The following is a 19,775-nucleotide window of genomic DNA, read 5'->3' as shown; positions in this document are numbered from 1 at the left end:
GCCAAAATATAATGTAAATATAATTATCTCACGGGTCCAACCTGTTAAGCAACGGAACCTTGGATATCTCCACAATGGTATGATATTGTCCAGTACTTTGGGTATAAAGCTTTGTTTTTGGACTTCACCCAAATGATATTGTCCACTTTGAGTATAAAAATTTATTTTTGGACTTCACCCAAAAGACATCATACCAATGAAGATATCATTCCATATATTAACCCATGATTTTTGTCTTGATCTTCCAATATAATGTGTGACTTGGTTGCATTCCCAGCAATCCTTCTCTCAAACGACCGGCTAGGCCTCCCCTCAATTCATCCTCCAATCGAAGCTACCCTCAATCAGTCCTCCAAGCTAGTCTTCAATCTGTACTCCAATCAAGGCTACTCCACTTCACTGCGTTGAGGCACACGTCTTACATGAAATACAAGGTGCATCATCGTCTCGAGACCATATTCACGGTTTTTTTTATCGGGAGCCCTAATCTCATTCGTTCAAGTCTGCGAGGATTTCACCCAAATTGGCTCGATGAGGCCATGACTCTGATACCACTTGTTAATGGAACCTTGGATATCTTCATAATGGTATGATATTGTCCACTTTGGATATAAAACTTCGTGGCTTTGTTTTTGGACTTCACCTAAAAAAACCTCATACTAATGGAGATATCATTTCATATATTAACCTGATCTTTCCCTTGATCTTTCAATGTAAGACTTTGATTGCATTCCTAACACAACCCATTAAACTTTGAGTATGATGAGTCAGGTCGAGTACGAGTTTAATTTTTAATGTGTCGAATAAGATATGACTCGTCAAAATTAATTTTAAGAGGTCGAGTCTAGACTAGTCAACGCGACTCATTTGGATACGTATGAGCACAAAAAATTTGTTAAGCCCATCTTGATCAGCTGGACCCTTTAATAGTCCATTATATGTTTCTACTTGTATTTGGGTTATATCCTCATTAATTAATTACATATATGCGTGCCTCCTACTTCAATTGTAATTATGTTTATACATATATAATTGACATAAGATCATGAACTAAAAGCTAGATGATGTTTCCTTTGAATATTTTACGTGATATATAAATAATTAGTAACAAATTAATCATTACTTAAATCGAAGTTTACATATGACAGGAAAACATTTCTGGATATGAAATCAAAACATAGAAACGAGATAAAAATCTGCATGGATTTTGGAACCTTGTAGCCGCAGATATTTTATTTTTTGGCTAGAATTTATGATATGTAAATGTAGGGTTCTAATTAATCCATTTACCAAAAATCTTATCTTCTTCTCCTTGAGTGTTCTAAAATCTTTGAAATGGTTCAAGAGCGCCAAAAGCATTTGCATATCATAAATGGCGGCGGCTTCTTCTTGTACGCCCGGCCAAACCCTCAACTTCCATTCATTTTCCAAATCCAAAACACTTGTTCACTCGAGCACCAAGTTCCCGTATTCTCCGCCGAAATTCCCGCCGCCGCTTTCAGTTTCATACAGCTCCACAGGGTTCAATGAAGCCGTGGTGGTGGATGAAGACGTGGAGAAGATCAAGAGATTGCAGAACGGCTCCGACGTTCGTGGGGTGGCGGTGGAAGGCGAGAAGGGCCGGACAGTCGACCTCACGCCGCCTGCCATGGAGGCCATAGGGGAGAGTTTCGGGGAGTGGGTGACGGCTGACTTGGGGAGAACCAACGGCGGCGGAGAAGCCGTTTCAGTGTCCGTCGGTCGGGACCCGAGGATATCGGGGGCTGCGTTGAGTGTCGGCTTGTTCGCCGGACTTGGTAGGGCTGGATGCGCTATTTTCGACATGGGACTTGCCACCACGCCGGCTTGCTTCATGAGCACCGTCCTACCTCCATTTCTATATGACGCTTCCATAATGGTTGGTAGGCGTATGTAAAATCGAAAATGAGAAAATAAGTTTTTGGTTTATTAATTTTTCATGTTTTGGTTTTGGTCCATTAATTTTTTTATATGGATTTTGGTACACTAACTTTGCATTTTCAGTGTTTTTTGGTCCAATTGCATATGTGTTAACTTCTGATTGGTCCAAAATGATGACGTGGACAAATCAGAAGCTTACACATATGCAGTAGGACCAAAAAATACTGAAAATGCAAAGTTAATGTACCAAAACTCACATCGAAAAAGTTAATGGACCAAAACCTAAAAATGATAAAGTTACTGGACCAAAAAACTTATTTTCCAAAAAAAAAATTTATGAGAATATTTTTTTATAAAGAATTTTTAAGAGTACGATCACATTGACAAAAAAAATTTATTTATTTAATTTGTCATGGGAAAAAAATATTATAAAATGAAGTATTAATAGTAAATTGCATGGACAGATGACAGCTTCACACTTGCCATACACACGAAATGGATTGAAGTTCTTCACCAAGAAAGGAGGCCTCACATCGCCGCAAGTGGAGGAGATATGCGACCGGGCTGCCCGGAAATACGCGAACCGCGTCGCCAAAGTGTCGACGTTGCTTCGGATACCGCCCACGAGAGTCGATTTCATGAGCGCCTACGCGAACCATCTGCGTGAAATCATCAAGCAAAAGGTCAATCATCCGTTGCACTATGACGCTCCTCTTCAAGGATTTAAGGTGCGCACATATATATAACTAATATAAGTGGGAGTCTCTTGTACAATTTTCAAATGGCCTGTTTCTGACTTGTCTTTTTCCCTCTTTTTTCATTTTATATTATATTATATTATTAGTTGTACGTGTTGTATTGTATGTTTATCCATTTTTTTTTCAAACTTTCATTTATCAAATAATTATTAAAAATTGACTAAAGAATAAAATGGTAATTATAATATTGCAAAGGCTAAAAATATAACTAATTAAAATTGCCAGTAAGATTTGTGAAAATTGTTAAAGGGTGAAATTTTACATATCAAAATAAAATGGGGTGATTTTGCAATTAAAAACGAGGTCATATCAAACCTACAAAAAAATTTATCGATGTTATGCTAATACTTATAATATAAATATAGTATTCGTGAGCAAGCGTTGCATTCTTATGCAATACGTTTTTTAAAAAATAAATAAAAAAAAATAGAGAACAATTTTGAAAAAAAATTATTTGTAAATAAATAAGTTAATTTTATAAACGTGGCACTTTCATAAATAAGTAGTTATAAATTAACAAAATAAAATGGTGGTTTGGTAATTAAATATATAATAAAAGGTAAAATAAAGAGGAGCTGATCATACCAACATAACAATTCCTCAACAATAATAAAATAGAATAGATAGAATATAGGAGGACTACCCCTTCTAGTTTTTCACCAACTGAATTTAATTATTATTTTTTATTTTTATTTTTATTATATATTTTTATTATCTTAATTATATCCGTTTCATGGTAATTTACAATCAACTTTTTGGGATATTATTATATTGAATATTTTTGTTTTACTTAAAATTTTCCAAATAATTATTAATTATATTTAATTTAAAAGGTACAATAAAGAAATATAAAACACCAAATATTAATGTATTTTCAGCCATTTTAAATTTTAATAATTAATACACACACACATCAACGCTAGCTATTATTGGTGTCATATCAAGATCAAGTGGGAAAATTATTAATATTGGGGGGAAAAAAAAGCATAAATAGTACTGGACTTAAACTGAAATGCCATAATATAAAAGACTCAAAAATGACATTAAATTTCCGGGGTAAAAAAAAAAGGTATCGATGGACACTTGGCTTGTTTAATGTTTATGCGTGATGGAAAAAAGTAAACAAATGCAGATAATAGTAAACGCTGGAAATGGATCAGGAGGCTTTTTCACATGGGATGTGGTGGACAAGCTTGGAGCAGACACATTTGGCTCTCTCAATCTCACCCCTGATGGAATGTTCCCAAATCACATTCCCAATCCAGAGGACAAAAAGGCCATGGCCTTAACACGAGCTGCCGTGCTCGAAAACGACGCCGATCTCGGGGTTGTCTTCGATACAGACGTCGATCGTAGCGGTGTGGTTGATAGACAAGGAAATCCCGTCAATGGAGACAAGCTTATTGCTCTCATGTCCTCCATTGTTCTCAAGGAGCACCCAAGCACGACTATCGTCACCGACGCACGTACCAGCATGGCCTTGACAAGGTTTATCACGGACAGAGGAGGCCTGCATTGCTTGTACAGAGTTGGCTACAGGAATGTGATTGATAAGGGCCTTCAGCTTAATGAGGATGGAATTGAAGCTCATCTTATGATGGAAACTTCAGGCCATGGTGCCCTCAAAGAGAATCATTTTCTTGATGATGGTAAATCTTTCATTCTTTCACATTTATGGGACATATTTCAATTTTACTCCGCCATCTTTATTTTTTTTTGCAATTTTAGTCTTTTTTTTCGATGTGGCGCTGACGTGTAAAGTGTCACGTAAGCATTTTTGGAGAAAAATGACTGAAATGGCCAAAAAAATTGAACATTTAAACATGCAGGACTAAAACTGAAATATGAAAACTGAAATATGAAAAAGTTTTTCCGGATTTATATTCACAAGAATTTTCGCTATAAAAACAAAGATTGTTTTATATGGTGCCATCTTTTCAGGTGCTTATATGGTCGTAAAAATCATCATTGAAATGGTTAGGATGAAGCTTGAAGGATCAAATGAAGGGATTGGGAGTCTAATAAAAGATTTGGAAGAGCCACTGGAATCAGTGGAGTTGAGAATAAACATTGTTACAGAGCCCAGACACGCCAAGGCCAAAGGCTCTGAGGTGATTGAGGCGTTCAGGAACTACATTGAGGTATGTATATGTACAGCTAACAACTCCTCGAAAGCAAACGACGACGACAAGAACAATAACGACTTATCAAATATATGATCTTAGGAAGGAAGGTTAGAGGGTTATGAACTGGATTCTTGTGGGGACTGTTGGGTGAGTGAAGGGTGCCTCGTGGACTCCAACGACGCTCCGTTTCCGATCGATGCCTATATGTACAGGTATCCATTCAAAATACCAACCTCAAACAACAATCTGAAGCATACTTGTTCTCACTTGGATCATGTATAGGGCCAAAGTTTCTGATTCCAGAGGAGAAGAAATGGGTTGGATACACCTCCGACAGAGCATTCACAACCCGAATATAGCTGTTAATTTGCAGTCTACGTTCCCGGGAGGTTGCCAGTCCATGACCAAAGCTCTGAGAGATAAGTATGAAGATAACATTAGGCCAGTATGGTATCATAGAATACACTGAATATTGATGAACAGATGAAAACCATCCGAAATAGACCGTCGTGGGCGAAAATGGTGGATAACATTAGATTTCTCATATTGGTTTTAGGATAAAGTGTGAAGTGATTAACAAGTTTGAGAGGCTCTCCCACCTATGATCTAGTTTTCTGGATTTTGGTTCAAAAGTTTCAAGATATAATTATATAACTTGATATCATTTTATGTCTCATATGGTCTCACTTTTTTTTTTATTTGCCTGTGTTGGCAGGTTTCTTGTAGAGAGTGGGTTGCACAAATTTCTTGACATTTCTCAAATTGACAAGTACGCGAGAGATGGGAAGATATGAAGACCTGAAGAGCATATAAGAATAGAAGGAAAATACACAAGTATATATATACCACCAGTTTGCATTAAAAAAAATTTGTATAGTTCAATTGTTTTGCAATAACGTCAGCTTACGGGTAAATTGCCTTTAAATCTCTTAACCCAAACACGGGTTTGGGTCAGGACTCACTCTATGTCAAGAAAAATGTTTTTGTGTCATTTGATCTAAGTAGAGCCCGTGTGTTTTTTCATTAACTAGTAAACAGCACGTGCGATGCATGTGGTGTCATTTTGTTTATATAATATATTTATTTATTATTTTTTATAATTATATTTAATGGAATTGTCATGGCCTCATAATCAAATCATAAATTTGAATTATTAATTACGAAAATCAATTGAAATAATACAATAATCATTAAGAAGTTTTCATAATTTACGTACCATGATTAATTTTATTGTGATAAAAATAATGAAATATAACTTAAACATGATTTCATAAATTGTTTTTGATAATTTGATCAATAGTTCTCATAAATCATCATAATATATAAATTTCCATACCATGATTAATTTTATTGGAATCGTACATAATCTTAAATGAAAATATACCATAACAGTAAATAATCATTTAAATTTTTTTATAAATAAATAAACTTAAATTAAATTACATAGTTCGCATGTTATTACATTAATTCAAAAGTTTATTTCATGTGCATCAAAGATAAGATTGTGGTTCTCACGTCATAAAAAAAATACATTGAAGTACATCTCAAAATTAAATTAATTCAATTTTATTTATGATGCATCAGTTATCTTTCTATATAATTGATCTAATATTGCATGCACACGATCAAAACGTTTTTAGTGATTTTAATTTTCACCCAATTGGAACTTGTCGGTTACATACGTTGGCTTTCATTTAATTTTTAGTTAATAAATAACCAATTTAATTTTTTAATTGTTAATCAAATCAATGTAATATATTAGCAAGTCATAAAGGTATAAACCACATTTTTTTATTTTTTTTTATGCCCCAACTAATATCTCATTTTTACATTTATATCCCAAAATATTTTCTATCCAGTAAAAAATTATATAGAATAAAAACGACAAATTTTTTTATTTCACAATTTGAAAATTGTTCCACTCCATTCACAATTCAAATAAAAATTGATGGTAAACAAAAATATAATCATGAAATTACTAAATTATTTAAATTCTAATTTTTTATTATTTCATCCGTGTTTTAACTTCGTTTCAATAATTTTTTTAATGAATTGCTAAATTATAAAAAAAATTTCTAAAAAAATAAATCTTATAGAAATAACCAAATAAAATTCTAATTTTACTTCTAATTATTTAATTCAAAATAAAATTCTATAGCACTATTAAAATAATTTTATTATTATTTATTTAATAGTCCTCATAAGTATATGAAATAATTTTTTTTTTTTTATTTTTGAAAATGTCTAAACTTTAAAATTGTGTCTCTAGGCTTCCCGTTGATATTAATCAATATAGTTATTACAAGTCATAAAAGAATAAATCACATTTTCTTCTTCTTTTTTATGTTCCAACTAATATCTCATTTTTATATTTAATTATATCTCAAACTATTTTCAATCCAGTAAAAAAAACTATAGAATAAAAATAAAAAACTTGTTATTTCACAATTTGAAAATTTCTCCCCTTCATTCACAATTTAGAATTTTTTTTCCTCTCATTCACAATTAAAATAAAAATTGATGGTATACAAAAATATAATCTAAAATTACTGAATTATTTAACTTCTAATTTTTATTATTTCATCCGTGTTTTAACTATCTTTCAATAATTTTTTTTGTAATGAATAGTTAAAGTATAAAATTAAATCCTAAAGAAATATATAACCAAATAAAATTCTAATTCTATTTAATTCAAAATAAAATTCTATAGCACTATTAAAATAAATTTTATAATTTATTTAAAAGTTCTCATAAATATATGAAATAATAATTTTTTTTTTGAAAAGGTTTAAATTTAAAATTGTGTCTCTAGGCTTCCCGTCGCTATTTTAAATCATAAAGAAATAACCAAATAAAATTCAAATTACAATTATTTAATTCAAAATAAAATCATATTGCACTATTAAGATAAGTTTTTATAATTTATTTAATAATCCTCATAGGTAAATGAAATATTTTTTTCATTTTTGAAAAGTTCTAAACTTTAAAACTTAAGTTTTTTGGTTTTACGTCGCCATTTTTCTTGAAATATTATAGTAGTGCTATAAATAAAATATTTGAGTGCAAATACATAGGTAACAAATCTTTTTTAATTTTATAAACTATTTAAAAATGAAATTCTTGTGGTTTTTTAGGTTCTTAAAAATTCAGATTTTTTTGTTTTTAAATTAAATGAGTGTAGACAATGTGCAAATATTTAGTTAATATGCAATTAAAATCCACTAATTGCAATATATTTTATATGGCCGATCTTACATAAAGTATAGAATAAAAAGGAAAAATTGTTATTTATTAATCGTAAAGCTTTGTATTTTTATCCACTTTTAGATAGGTAATAGATAATTATTTAATTCAAAATAAAATCATATTGCACTATTAAAATATGTTTTATAATTTATTTAATAGTCCTCATTGTCAAATGAATTAACTTTTTATTTTTGAAAAGCTCTAAACTTTAAAAATTAGGTCTTTTGACGTCGCTATTTTTCTTGAAATATTATAATAATATTATAAATAAAGTTTGAATGCAAATGCATAGGTAACAAATCTCTTTTAATTTTATAAACTATTTGAAAGATGAAATTGTTATGGTTTTTTAGGTTTTTAAACTTCAAATTTTTGTTTTTAAATTAAATGAGTGTAGAAAATGTGGAAATATTTATTTAATATGCAATTAATATCCACTAATTGCAATTCAATTAAAGTCATTAATGTATTCATTTATATTATATATATATAATAGAAATATATATTTACTTTTATACCCTAACTAAAATTTGATTTCTACTTTTATATCCCTATATATTTTATATGGTCTTACATAAAGTATAGAATAAAAAGGCAAAATTGTTATTTCACAATTGTAAAATTTTGTATTTTTATTCACACTTTTAGATAGGTATAGATATAAATATAGATATAGATAGATGAAAAGCTCTAAACTTTAAAAATAAGGCATTTTGGCTTTACGTCACTGTTTTTCTTGAAATATTATAGTAGTACTATAAATAAAGTTTGAGTGCAAATACTAGGTAACAAATCTTTTTTAATTTTATAAACTATTTGAAAGATGAAATTTTTATGGTTTTTTAGGTTCTTAAAATTCAGATTTTTGTTTTTAAATTTAATGAATGTAGACAATGTTGAAATATTTAGTTAATATGCAATTAAGAGATATTTGTTTTTAAATTAAATGAGTATAGAAAATGTTGAAATATTTAGTAAATATACAATTAAGATTCACTAATTGTAATTCAATTAAAGTCATTAATGTTTTCATTTATATTATATACATATATATATATATTTACTTTTATACCCTAATTAAAATTAAATTTTATTTTTATATCTCTATATATTTTATATGGTCTTACATAAAATATAAAATAAAAAAGCAAAATTGTTATTTCATAATTGTAAAATTTTGCCCTTTTATTCACATTTTTAGATAGGTATAAAGATATAGATATAGATATTTGAAGATGGAATTGTTATGGTTTTTTAGGTTCTTAAAATTTAGATTTTTGTTTTTAAACTAAATGAGCGTAGACAATGTTGAAATATTTAGTTAATATGTAATTAAGAGACTTTTGTTTTTAAATTAAATGAGTGTAGACAATGTTGAAATATTTAGTTAATATGCAATTAATATCCACTAATTGCAATTCAATTAAAGTCATTAATGTATTCATTTATATTATATATATAATAAAAATATATATTTACTTTTATACCCTAACTAAAATTGAATTTTACTTTTATATCCCTATATATTTTATATGGTTTTACATAAAGTGTAGAATAAAAAGACAAAATTTTTATTTTATAATTGTAAAACTTTGCTATTTTATTCAAATGAATTTTAGATAGATATAGATAGGTATAGATAGATATAGATATAGATATAGATATAGATTATATCCCTATATATTTTATATGGTGTTACATAAAATGTAGAATAAAAGGGCAAAATTGTTATTTCACAATTGTAAAACTTTGCTCTTTTATTCACACTTTTAGATTGGTATAGATATAGATATAGATATACATTTAGATGAAATTGATACAAAATATTGAAAGCATAGTAATATAATAATGTATTATTTTTAAGTAACAACCGTTTCGGTTCATGCATTAAAAAAAATTTGGCACGTTAATTTATGGAACTTTACGTGTTGATTTATATATTTATGGTAGCAATTTATTTAAATTAGATACAAAATCATGATTTACACTTTGAGTTTCAGCGAGATGAAAAGTAAAGCGCTTATATGTCATGTCAATCTTTTTATACACCAAACACTTATTTTTGTACCAAATGTAAAATAGTTGATACTTCCGTAAAAAAAAAAAATTAGTATGCACTTAATAAATTTATTCTATACATTCAAGTGATGCATAAATACTTTTTTTCTTGAGAGATTGCATTCAAGCTGGATGCATAAATAATTTTTTTCTTGAGAGAGACTGACCCAAAAGACACCAAAAGACAAATATTCTTCGGGTTCAATACTTTTTTTAATTGAAAATTTGGATTTGATGGGGTATTTGAATGAAGGATTTAAAATAACTCAATATCATAGTATATTTGAAATCTACCCCAATGATCCAAGTCATCCAACAGATATACTAAAATATGTAATATAAATCATGGAGTGGTACACTAGCTAGCTAGCTAATTTTTTTCTTAAATCAATATTACATTCAGGGATGTTTGCAATAGATCGTATTTTTATAAAAGCGATTAATTTATATATTATAAAAAAGTTAAAAAAAATCAAAAGTTGGTAGTGTTTGAAAACAAATGAGAAAACCTAAAAATCAAAGTTGGGTAGTGTTTGATAAATAAGTGATTAAAATATTTTAACAATGATATTCTTATTAGAATCACTTTTGGAGAATCATAATCATCACATGACTAGCTTTTGAATTTCAATTAAGTTAAGTATAAGCTAACACATAATCTAGGTTTAGGAAACACACAAAAATAATTTTTTTAAATCAAAAGCTAACAATCACTTTTTTTTAGTGATTGCAAACACTCACTCAATGTATTTAGGTCGCGTTAATACTATGAGTCAAGCGACTCAAGCCTGTTTTCAATGCAAATCGGGCATTTGATTTACATGATGTATAGGCGCAAGCGAGAGTTTCTTTGTCAAACACCTTCATATAATGTAGCATCATATAAACGAACTCATGATTTAACTTTTCCTTCCAATGTGGAACAAGTTCCACTTTATAATTTATAAATACTCATCTCACTCAATTAAAATGAAATAATCTGCACAACTCCATTTAATTTATATTTACTTTACATAGCCCAGTTAAGTTTTCGTTCAACACTATAATTGTTATAGCTCGTCAAACTTTTTTTAAAAAATAACTGGGAAAAATTAAGTAAGTGATCTCAATTTCCATTATTATCTTCGTTGAAAATAATGTTAGGAGCCTTATAATGATCACTAATGGTCATTACTACGATTTAGGTAGTGATTTGGGGAGTTTTTATGAAACACTTCTCAGCTTTTATGAAAGAAAAAATTGAGAAATATTTCTTAAAAGATCTCTCAAAAACCACTTCAATTTCGTTTTGGAATTCCGGAAAGATCAAAGATAGGGCATAAACAGGAATAGTAGGGTGTCGATAGGTGGATTGGCTCCCATTTTACATCATTTCATTTCCATTTTTCATTTTAGAAATATATAATGTTACTTTCAAGTTTCAATACGATTCTGTTCTTTACTAAAAGTCTAAAGTAATTCGGTTTAAACAATTGTTTAAAACGAATAATTAAGATATATTATAGGTTTTCTTGTATGACGTATTATTCATATAACGGTTGAACCGACACATATCTACAATATAAAATAATTTTTGAACATAAAAAAATTAATTTTTATGTGTCGGGTTAAATAGGATATTTATTTCACAAAATTAATCAATAACACTCATGCTTCACAAGAGTTTTTGTGATTATCATTTTAGTGGAATGTTTTTTTGATAAAAACCTTTAAATATAAAATCTAAATGAACTACACAAATAATAATCAATTAAAATTAATGTAAACAATACGTACACTAAATTATATCATTTATAAAATGCATAGTATAAATAAAATTGCTAATCTAATTAAAATTTGGTTTATTTTTTTACATATATAATCTAAAATCAAATTAACACAACTTCGGTTTTAACATTTGTATCCAAAATAATTAAAAAAAATCGATTTTCATTTTGATTTCATATTTTTTGGTTTGAATTTCCTTTTTTTATTATTTAAACCAAAATTTGAATACCTCTAAAAACAAAGAAATAAATTTACTTTTTTTTTTCTTTTGCTAAAATATAATGAGTAAAATTCTAAAAAGTTATATATTTTTATCTACATTAATCACTTATTTTTAAATATTACAAATACGAAATGAGTTTCACCGTTCATTTGCACATGCAGCAGTTGATTTTTTTAATCGCAATTAAAAAAAATGGTCAAAAGAGCACAAAATCTACCAACCTGCCTAAGCCTAGCTTTGGTATCTTCCCCAAACTTATCCCCAAAATTTCCACGGATTCTTGATGTTCAACGAGTGCGAGCTAGCACAAATTGATGGCAATAAATGGATCCAAGGGGCTATTTTCCCCTACTAGAGAGATAACAAGTAAATTGGTGGCTGGATAAAATGTGAATACGAGACGTCAAGGTTTGGATGCATGAGCATGATTCGAGTCGGTAGTAAGTTGGAACATTTTTAAGGAAAAATGATATCTTGAACAAGTTTATCAACTTATTTAATTTGAAATAATGATATAGAAATAGTTATTGCTTGGAACAAATATATATAGATGTCATATCATATGGGCTCAGAATTATTGAAGTACTAGTCGAAATATTTAATTTTATTTTAAATATAACGTCGCAAGTAATAACGTAAAATATCTTAGTTGATTGGTTGAATTGAGGTAAGATGATATATTATAATTTTGTCCTTTTTCCAATATTTAATACTCTATAATTTTAGATAGTATAATATAATACTCCAATATTACAATTTGTCCTTATTCCAATATTTAATACTAAACATTTGATGGAATTGGATTTATTAATCCATCAAGCCAGTCAAACGTGACATCAGGGACAAGGCAAAGCTAGTGAATATCAATATAATATATTTTATTTTACATAATAAATACGGCATGCAGATTTCACAAATACAATAACTCCTACAAATTTTTTTAAAATTGTCCTTTAATATTAGTCACCCTAATACTATTTCCAGCAGCCACACTTCAATATGCAAGTTTTTTGCCAAACCTCAAGCTCATTTAATTTCCTTGATCCCTACACTTGATAAAACCATTAATCCAAGGTCCCAAAACTGTTCCAAGTGCAGAAATCTTTAGCTCTATCATAACATGAAGTCGGAGCAGAATTGCTTCAAGGGGGTGAACAGGGATGTCTTAATAGATATCATGTCTAGACTCGACGGGTGCACCCTCGCGTCCATGGCATCTTCTTGTAATGACCTCCGTGAAGCTGCCGGAGACGAGGGCTTGTGGAAAAAGTTGTGTCACGACACCTGGCCGTCGACATCAGCCATCCAAACAGCAAGTTTCAAGTGTTTGTACACCGATGCTTTTCCATTGATTTTGTACGAGGAAGGAAGAAGTGAAGTACCTCGACAACAAATGAATTCCGAGAGCACGCAGCCAGATTGGTTTTTATTGTCATCTCCTGGTGATTTCACTTCACTGGTGGACATATATTACAAGGGCCATTGCATTTTCTCTAAAGTTGTAGATGGCATGACCACAAGAAACGACTCCGAGTCTTCTGAGGGTTTTAACAGGTTTTTGTGTCGTCCCTTTTCATTGGACTTGTTGGGCATTGGACGTACCGAAACATCTGATCATGTTTTTGATCAAAATTTAGGCATCATGGGTGACGTCACAATGAACTCGCTCTTAGCTGCTTTCACCGGATACAATAAAAGAGGAGGCATATGCTCTGACATTGCACAAAATATACGGCTAAGCTGGATTCTGTGTAACACGAGGACAGGAAGGGCTGTAAACATATCGAGCTGGAAACCCCGATCCATCTGCAGGAATAACCCTTTCCTTTATGAAGATTTTTATCTTTGTTTTGGTTGCATTGTGCCTGCAGAGGACAGTTCAATGAAGCACAAGCTAACCGAATTCGAAATAATGGTAAAATGTAAACTGCTGATAGAACAAGGATGCATAATATGGAAGGAAATTTGCCTAGTGATGAAGGGCATTGACGGGTTACATCTCAATGGCCAGCAAAGTACGAGAGCATTGAATCGAGCTCTCCTTTGTTCGCGCAGCATCAACCATGGCAGAGTGGAAAAGGGATATCAGCATTTTCAAAACCAGAAAATACTACATAGATTAAAGATTGACCGAGAGGAACTGATATCTAATATACTGTCGGCAACGGTAGCCATTGCATCACTCCTTGGCATTTGCTATGCTTGTGGCACACTATTGTAGCTTATTTCAAGTTTGTTGACGAAAGAGCTTGGCTTCAATTGTGCACCAAATCCCAAGAACAATAAACTTGCAGAATAAAACTAAATCTGTAATTTGAGATCGAGTTTCTGCCTATTAATGGCAATTATATGGTTAAGGACTTAAGGTTACGACTTAATCTGGATAGTTGATTTTAATCTTTCGGTTATGTGATGCATATACCTCTATTTGTGAAAACACAAGTCTTCAATATTCTTTTTGTTGCAGTGAAATTTAACCTTTGCACCAAAACCATAGGTTTGACTACAAAAAAAGAAAACACCTCTTGAACTTTCATTTGTACCTTTAAACATGTACTCTTACAAGAGATTTGCCTCAATTTTGAAAAATATATGAAGGCGATGCAATGCAATTGCCATTACCGCAATTGTTTTAGGTAGTGTTTGGACTTTGGGTAGGCTTCTAGGAAATTTTGTGACGAAAAAACTGAAAAGTGTTTCCTAGAAACTCTTCTAAGCAGTGTTTGGGAGAACTTCTAGGAAATACTTTTCATCTTTTTTTTAACAAAATTACACAAAATTTCAAAATTTTGTTAACAAAAAGCAGATAATTGCTTTTTAAAAGCTCTTCCAAACACTACCTAAATACTACCTTATAACCAGTAAGGTCAAGTATATTGAGAAACTATATTGAAGTCTCTAGACAACTAAAGAAATGTTTTTAGCCAGACTGATCCCATCAAATTAATTTTCAGGAGTTTGAGTATTTTACAGGTTTGCTATTCATTCGCATGTTTCGGTCTTCATCAACAACTTTTTTTAGCCGTTTGAACTTCTTATAATGGTATTTACCAAATTCAAACTGTAATATCTTGGACTCCATGTCACAATATCACATTCTTCAAACCCATTGAATAATGTTTCCACAGTATACCAACCAAGCTGGGAGATAAATTTACCTGTTGCACCAGCAATTACTAACCATTCGGAGTACCTACACAGGAGTAAGCGAGCAAAGTAAAAATCTTGATGTTGGATAAACGATTAAAAAGTCATCAACAATGCATTTCCTGATTTAAAAATGAAATCAAGACCGAGTAAAACAACTTAACCACAGAACCCCAATAAGGTTCAATCTCCAATAAGAAATCGAAAAAATATCCAAGTTTCTTACCAGAAAACGGATTGATTAGATTCGGCAGTCCACCCATCGAAACCATGAAATCCAATTGCATACAAAATTACAGCTAAGTTTTTTGATTCATAAAAGGGAAGAAAAAAATCGCCAAAATACCAGAAAATAAGGAATTCTCACAATAAATAATCTATTAAATTTCCGTAATAGGAGCTACAGTACAAGTGGGCAACCAATGACACCAATCAGCCTCAATTCAAAAAGCCCAATGAAAAAAGAAAATCTGTCAGCATCTGGACCAGCAACACTTGCTCTTAGACAACAGAATATCGGCCCGGTTGTGCTGATCCTGGAAGCGATAATGCATGAGAAGTGATATCCTCCAAGGCACGCTTGAGTTCTGCTTTTGCCCTCTTGACTGATTGTTCAGTAGGGCCTTCAATGAACAAGTAGAGTTTTCTATCCCCAGGTCCAGCAACCTTGCCTGGAGGAAAGTATTGCCCTCTGGTGGTAATAGCAGCCCCGGTCCAGTCAGAGATTGGGCCAAGAGTTTCCTTGTGTGTCACCTTCCATCGAGCATTTTGAGGAAAATCATTTATCTCCAACTCTGCTTCATAGTGTTCAGGCATGGCATCAGCCTGAATCTTTGCCAGGTTATGCTGTAAATTCATGGCAGCTGCCAGAGCAGCTGCCCTAGCTGCCGCATCATTGCTGGTAGCAGGCAGTCCAGTTCCCTGGACCGCTGCAGGAATACCCAAACCATGAACACCAGGCAACGAAACAGGCAATCCACCATTTGAAATGAGCTGAGCTGCTGAGATAGGTGTCGGGGCTGGAGCAGCATTTGCTTTGGTAGCAGCGGCAAAAGCAGCAGCCTGGGCGAGGACAGCCTGGTGAGAAATGTCACCACCTGCTTTTCTCACTCCTTCATCTTCATCTTCTGAATCCGATTTATCTTCCTCAAAGCCATATTCTTTTGCCTGTGCTTTCTTCGCAGCTTTCCTCACTTCATCCTCCTCTTCATTGAATTTAAAACCACTACCACCATAACCAGTTCCATGGGCTTGCTCAAGCCCCTGATTAACCTTTGCCATAAACCCATTCGCAAGCGCCTTAAGATCATCAGGAACACTCTGTTCAGATAATTCTAGGGCTTTTAAAAGATCTGGTGCATATCTTGCATCTTCCTCAGATATAAACGTGATAGCGCAGCCTCTTCTACCAGCCCGTCCTGTTCTACCAACACGATGAACATAGTCTTCGTAATGATTAGGAACATCGAAGTTAATAACTAGTTCAAGCTCCTTCACATCTAAACCTCTAGCAGCAATACTTGTAGCAACCAATAAATTGCACACGTTACTTTTAAAATCAGCAATAGTGGATTCACGATCTGTCTGATCCTTTCCCCCATGAAGTGAGAGACATGGATACCCAGATCTAATCAAATCCTTGAACAAAGCATCACATTTGTCTTGTGTATGGACAAATATTAATATCTTTCCTTTCTCGTACCATTCTCCAAGTAGTTCTAGGAGTCTAAGGAACCTTTCACTTTCAGGTCTCACCTCAACAAGTTGGGTTATATCCTTATTCACAACACTTCTCCCACCTACCTGTATTTCGACAGGTTTATTCAACACTTTGCGTGCCAAAATTTCAACTTGACGTGGGAAAGTAGCAGAAAAAAGCACAGTTTGACGATCTGGTCGTGTATTTTGGACAATTCTAGTAATCTGCGGTTCAAAACCCATATCAAACATTCGATCAGCTTCATCCATGACCAGGTAAGTGACACGACGCAAATTTGTAATCTTACCACCACTGGTGCATAGAATGTCGATCATTCTACCAGGAGTACAAACAACGATCTCAGTGCCTCGCTTCAAATCACTAATTTGCTGGGCTACCCCAGAACCTCCATATACAGGCACGCAGCTGAGAGCCATCACCTTTGCAAACTTCTTGATATCACTGTGGATTTGTTGTACAAGCTCTCTTGTGGGAGCCATAATGAGCCCAATTGGCCCATCTCCAGACATCAACGGAGATTGGTCCTTGATATGCCTCAACATGGGGAGAACAAATGCTAGAGTTTTGCCAGAGCCTGTTTTTGCAACACCAATGCAGTCTCGACCACTCATTATGATAGGCAAGGCCTGACACTGAATAGGCATTGGCTTTTCATAATTCATTTTCTTAATGGTATCCAGTATTTTAGTTGATAGCCCTGTCTGATGCCAAGTTTTGATTGGCTTTGGGACATCCTTCCCATGCATCCTCAGTTCTAGTTCTTTCCTATATGTTGTGACCTCTTCGGTAGTCATCCTATTAATTTCCTTCACTTCAATATAAAAGTTTTTCCGAAAGGAAGGATAATCAATTTTTGAATGGTCGACTATAGAAAGCTTCTCAACTTTAGTCTTCTTCACCCGTTTCATGAATTCTTCATCATCTTCATCTTCTTCAGGATCTTCATCGTCTTTGAGATCTCCATAATCTGAATCAGACTCTTCTCCAGGAATTATTCTTCCCATGGTTTTGGTTGTACCTTTTTTAGATTGAACGGAGTTTTGTTTTCCAGTTGTTTGAGCCACATCAGGACCCAAGTTGTTGGAAGACTCCACTGCATTGTGTAGCCTCTCAACTTCTGGCAACACCATAGAATTCATAAAAGCATCTAATGGATCAATTTCATCATCCTCAGCAGCTTGATCATTATCAGTCAGCAATGCAGGTGTGGACACATTCTCATTATCAGCGGACTTCCCATTGGAATCCTCAATATCATGCTTGACAGTTTCATCTTCATCCATCGCTGATTTTTCCTCAGGGGCTGCTTCTTCATCATCTGATTCCCCTTCAAGGGTCCATGTTTTTCCAGACAAGGGTTCATCTGTATTGACTGATCCTCCAAGTGTTTGCACCTCAAGTTCCTCCTTTCTTCTTAATTCCTGCCATTCCTGTACTCTCCTTCTTCGTTTCTCCATCTCCTCATCCAGTCTCTTCTGTTCTTCAGCAAGATCTTCTTCCCGAGAGTTTCCTTCAACGATTACTGACTCTTCATGGCTTTCTTTCCGTTGGTCATTCTCTTGACTGCCATCCCTATGCCGGTTCTGCTTGTTACTCACTTCATCTCTCTTTTTGTAATCCTCCTCTTTCCTGCGCCGTTTTCCATGGTCCCTATCATCATCACTACTGCTGTGCAACCTAGAAGACATATCATGGTTTTTATCCTTTTCGTTGTATTTGTCCCTCTCCCTTTTCCTCTCCCTCCCCCTTCTCTCCCTCTCCTTCTCACTTTCTCTTTCCCTCTCTCGTGCCCTATCCCTATCCCTAGCTTTCTCCCTCTCTTTGTCTAACTCCAACTCCTCGGAGTCCTTTTCTCTCCCTCTGGACTTGCCTCGGGTTCCTTCTTCGTCCCGACTCCTTCTCTTTGTCCTCTCATGGTCCTTCTCACGGTGCCTATCCTTGTGCATGTCTCTTTCCCTGTACTTACTTAAATCACTCTTTTCTTTCTCATGCCTGCCCTTATTCCTGTCTTTTTCAGAACTTCGATCTTCTCTATCACGGTTACTTTTCTTCGTTTCTTCCTTCTCAGAAGCATCCCTCCTCGATTTACGAGGTTTCGGCTCTTCCATTGGATCGATCCTCAACAGACTGGTCAATTCCTGACTTCAAATTCAAGTCTTCAACGCAGAACACAGGATCCTGTAAAACATCACAACTCAACATAAAAATAAAATAAAATAAAATAAAAAATCGACTTTTACAAGACACTCAGTAACAAAGAATGGACTCATGAATGAATCATAGTGTGATTATTAAGACCAAAACATAGTGTTTCTCCAGTACTAAGAATTCGATGTATAAGGAGCCCAAACCTGATTTAGCTAAGCCTTCTTCTGTATGGAGCAATTTTGGAAACCCTAGAATCGTATCGTTGGATGAAGCAGGAGAAGGCTCTGTCCCCTTTTGTCCTTCCGTTCGATTGGAACTCGTCTCCGTGATATTTTTAGTTATATGTCCTCTGCTTTTTATCTTGCTTTTTATTCTATTTTAGCCGCTGTGTATAATTGGTTAAATTTATTAAAAATAACATAAATTTTTAGAATTTATAAACTATTGTAGAAGTTAATAAATAAAAAAAAAAACGGGATAATTTCCAATTTGGTTCCTCATTTTAGACCATATTCCTGATTTGATCCTCCGTTCTTACATCGACCCAATTTAGTCCCTCGATTTTCGTCGTTTTTCCGCAATTGGTCCATCCGTTTAATTAAACGTCAAAACGAACGGAATGACCTGCTAAGCCGAGGGACTAAATTGTGTCGATGTAAGAACGGAAGACCAAATCAGGAATA

At 32.9% G+C, this 19,775-nt stretch overlaps 3 protein-coding genes across 4 annotated transcripts; 2 read left to right on the top strand and 1 right to left on the bottom strand.

The window, feature by feature from the left end:
- The first annotated feature begins 1,341 nt into the window (after positions 1-1,341).
- On the top strand, positions 1,342-5,875 carry LOC140874945 (uncharacterized). The gene is made up of 7 exons (XM_073278450.1): positions 1,342-1,897; positions 2,364-2,627; positions 3,790-4,306; positions 4,599-4,798; positions 4,883-4,995; positions 5,066-5,206; positions 5,499-5,875. Exons 1-7 carry the CDS (start codon positions 1,373-1,375, stop codon positions 5,575-5,577), a joined length of 1,839 nt encoding a protein of 612 aa, XP_073134551.1. The 5' UTR covers positions 1,342-1,372; the 3' UTR covers positions 5,578-5,875.
- Positions 5,876-13,287: 7,412 nt separating this feature from the next.
- On the top strand, positions 13,288-14,298 carry LOC140873176 (F-box protein At3g44326-like). Its single transcript, XM_073276190.1, has one exon. It carries the CDS (start codon positions 13,288-13,290, stop codon positions 14,296-14,298), a length of 1,011 nt encoding a protein of 336 aa, XP_073132291.1.
- Positions 14,299-15,145: 847 nt separating this feature from the next.
- LOC140875366 (DEAD-box ATP-dependent RNA helicase 45-like) lies at positions 15,146-19,435 on the bottom strand. Of its 2 annotated transcripts, XR_012148423.1 has the most exons (3): positions 19,296-19,435; positions 15,451-19,122; positions 15,146-15,270 (listed from the first exon to the last, which is right to left on the bottom strand). XR_012148423.1 is itself a non-coding variant. In XM_073279036.1 (2 exons), exon 2 carries the CDS (start codon positions 19,050-19,052, stop codon positions 15,726-15,728), a length of 3,327 nt encoding a protein of 1,108 aa, XP_073135137.1. In that variant the 5' UTR covers positions 19,053-19,122; positions 19,296-19,435; the 3' UTR covers positions 15,216-15,725. The 2 variants fall into 2 exon arrangements, 1 of the variants encoding a protein (XP_073135137.1); XM_073279036.1 differs by having other exon boundaries at positions 15,216-19,122.
- Between the last annotated feature and the right edge of the window lie 340 nt (positions 19,436-19,775).

The sequence above is a fragment of the Henckelia pumila genome, chromosome 1, assembly GCF_033568475.1.
Source record: "Henckelia pumila isolate YLH828 chromosome 1, ASM3356847v2, whole genome shotgun sequence".
NCBI lineage: Eukaryota > Viridiplantae > Streptophyta > Magnoliopsida > Lamiales > Gesneriaceae > Henckelia > Henckelia pumila.
This window is presented reverse-complemented; position numbering and strand designations above follow the sequence as displayed.

What these genes read in the sequence shown, in the direction of transcription:
- LOC140874945 (XM_073278450.1), top strand. Translation starts at nt 1,373, where the DNA reads ATGGCGGCGGCTTCTTCTTGTACGCCCGGCCAAACCCTCAACTTCCAT. An exon ending in TATATGACGCTTCCATAATG is followed by an intron (nt 1,898 to 2,363) that starts GTTGGTAGGCGT and finishes TTGCATGGACAG; the next exon opens with ATGACAGCTTCACACTTGCC. An exon ending in CGTTCAGGAACTACATTGAG is followed by an intron (nt 4,799 to 4,882) that starts GTATGTATATGT and finishes ATATGATCTTAG; the next exon opens with GAAGGAAGGTTAGAGGGTTA.
- LOC140873176 (XM_073276190.1), top strand. Translation starts at nt 13,288, where the DNA reads ATGGCATCTTCTTGTAATGACCTCCGTGAAGCTGCCGGAGACGAGGGC.
- LOC140875366 (XM_073279036.1), bottom strand. Translation starts at nt 19,052, where the DNA reads ATGGAAGAGCCGAAACCTCGTAAATCGAGGAGGGATGCTTCTGAGAAG.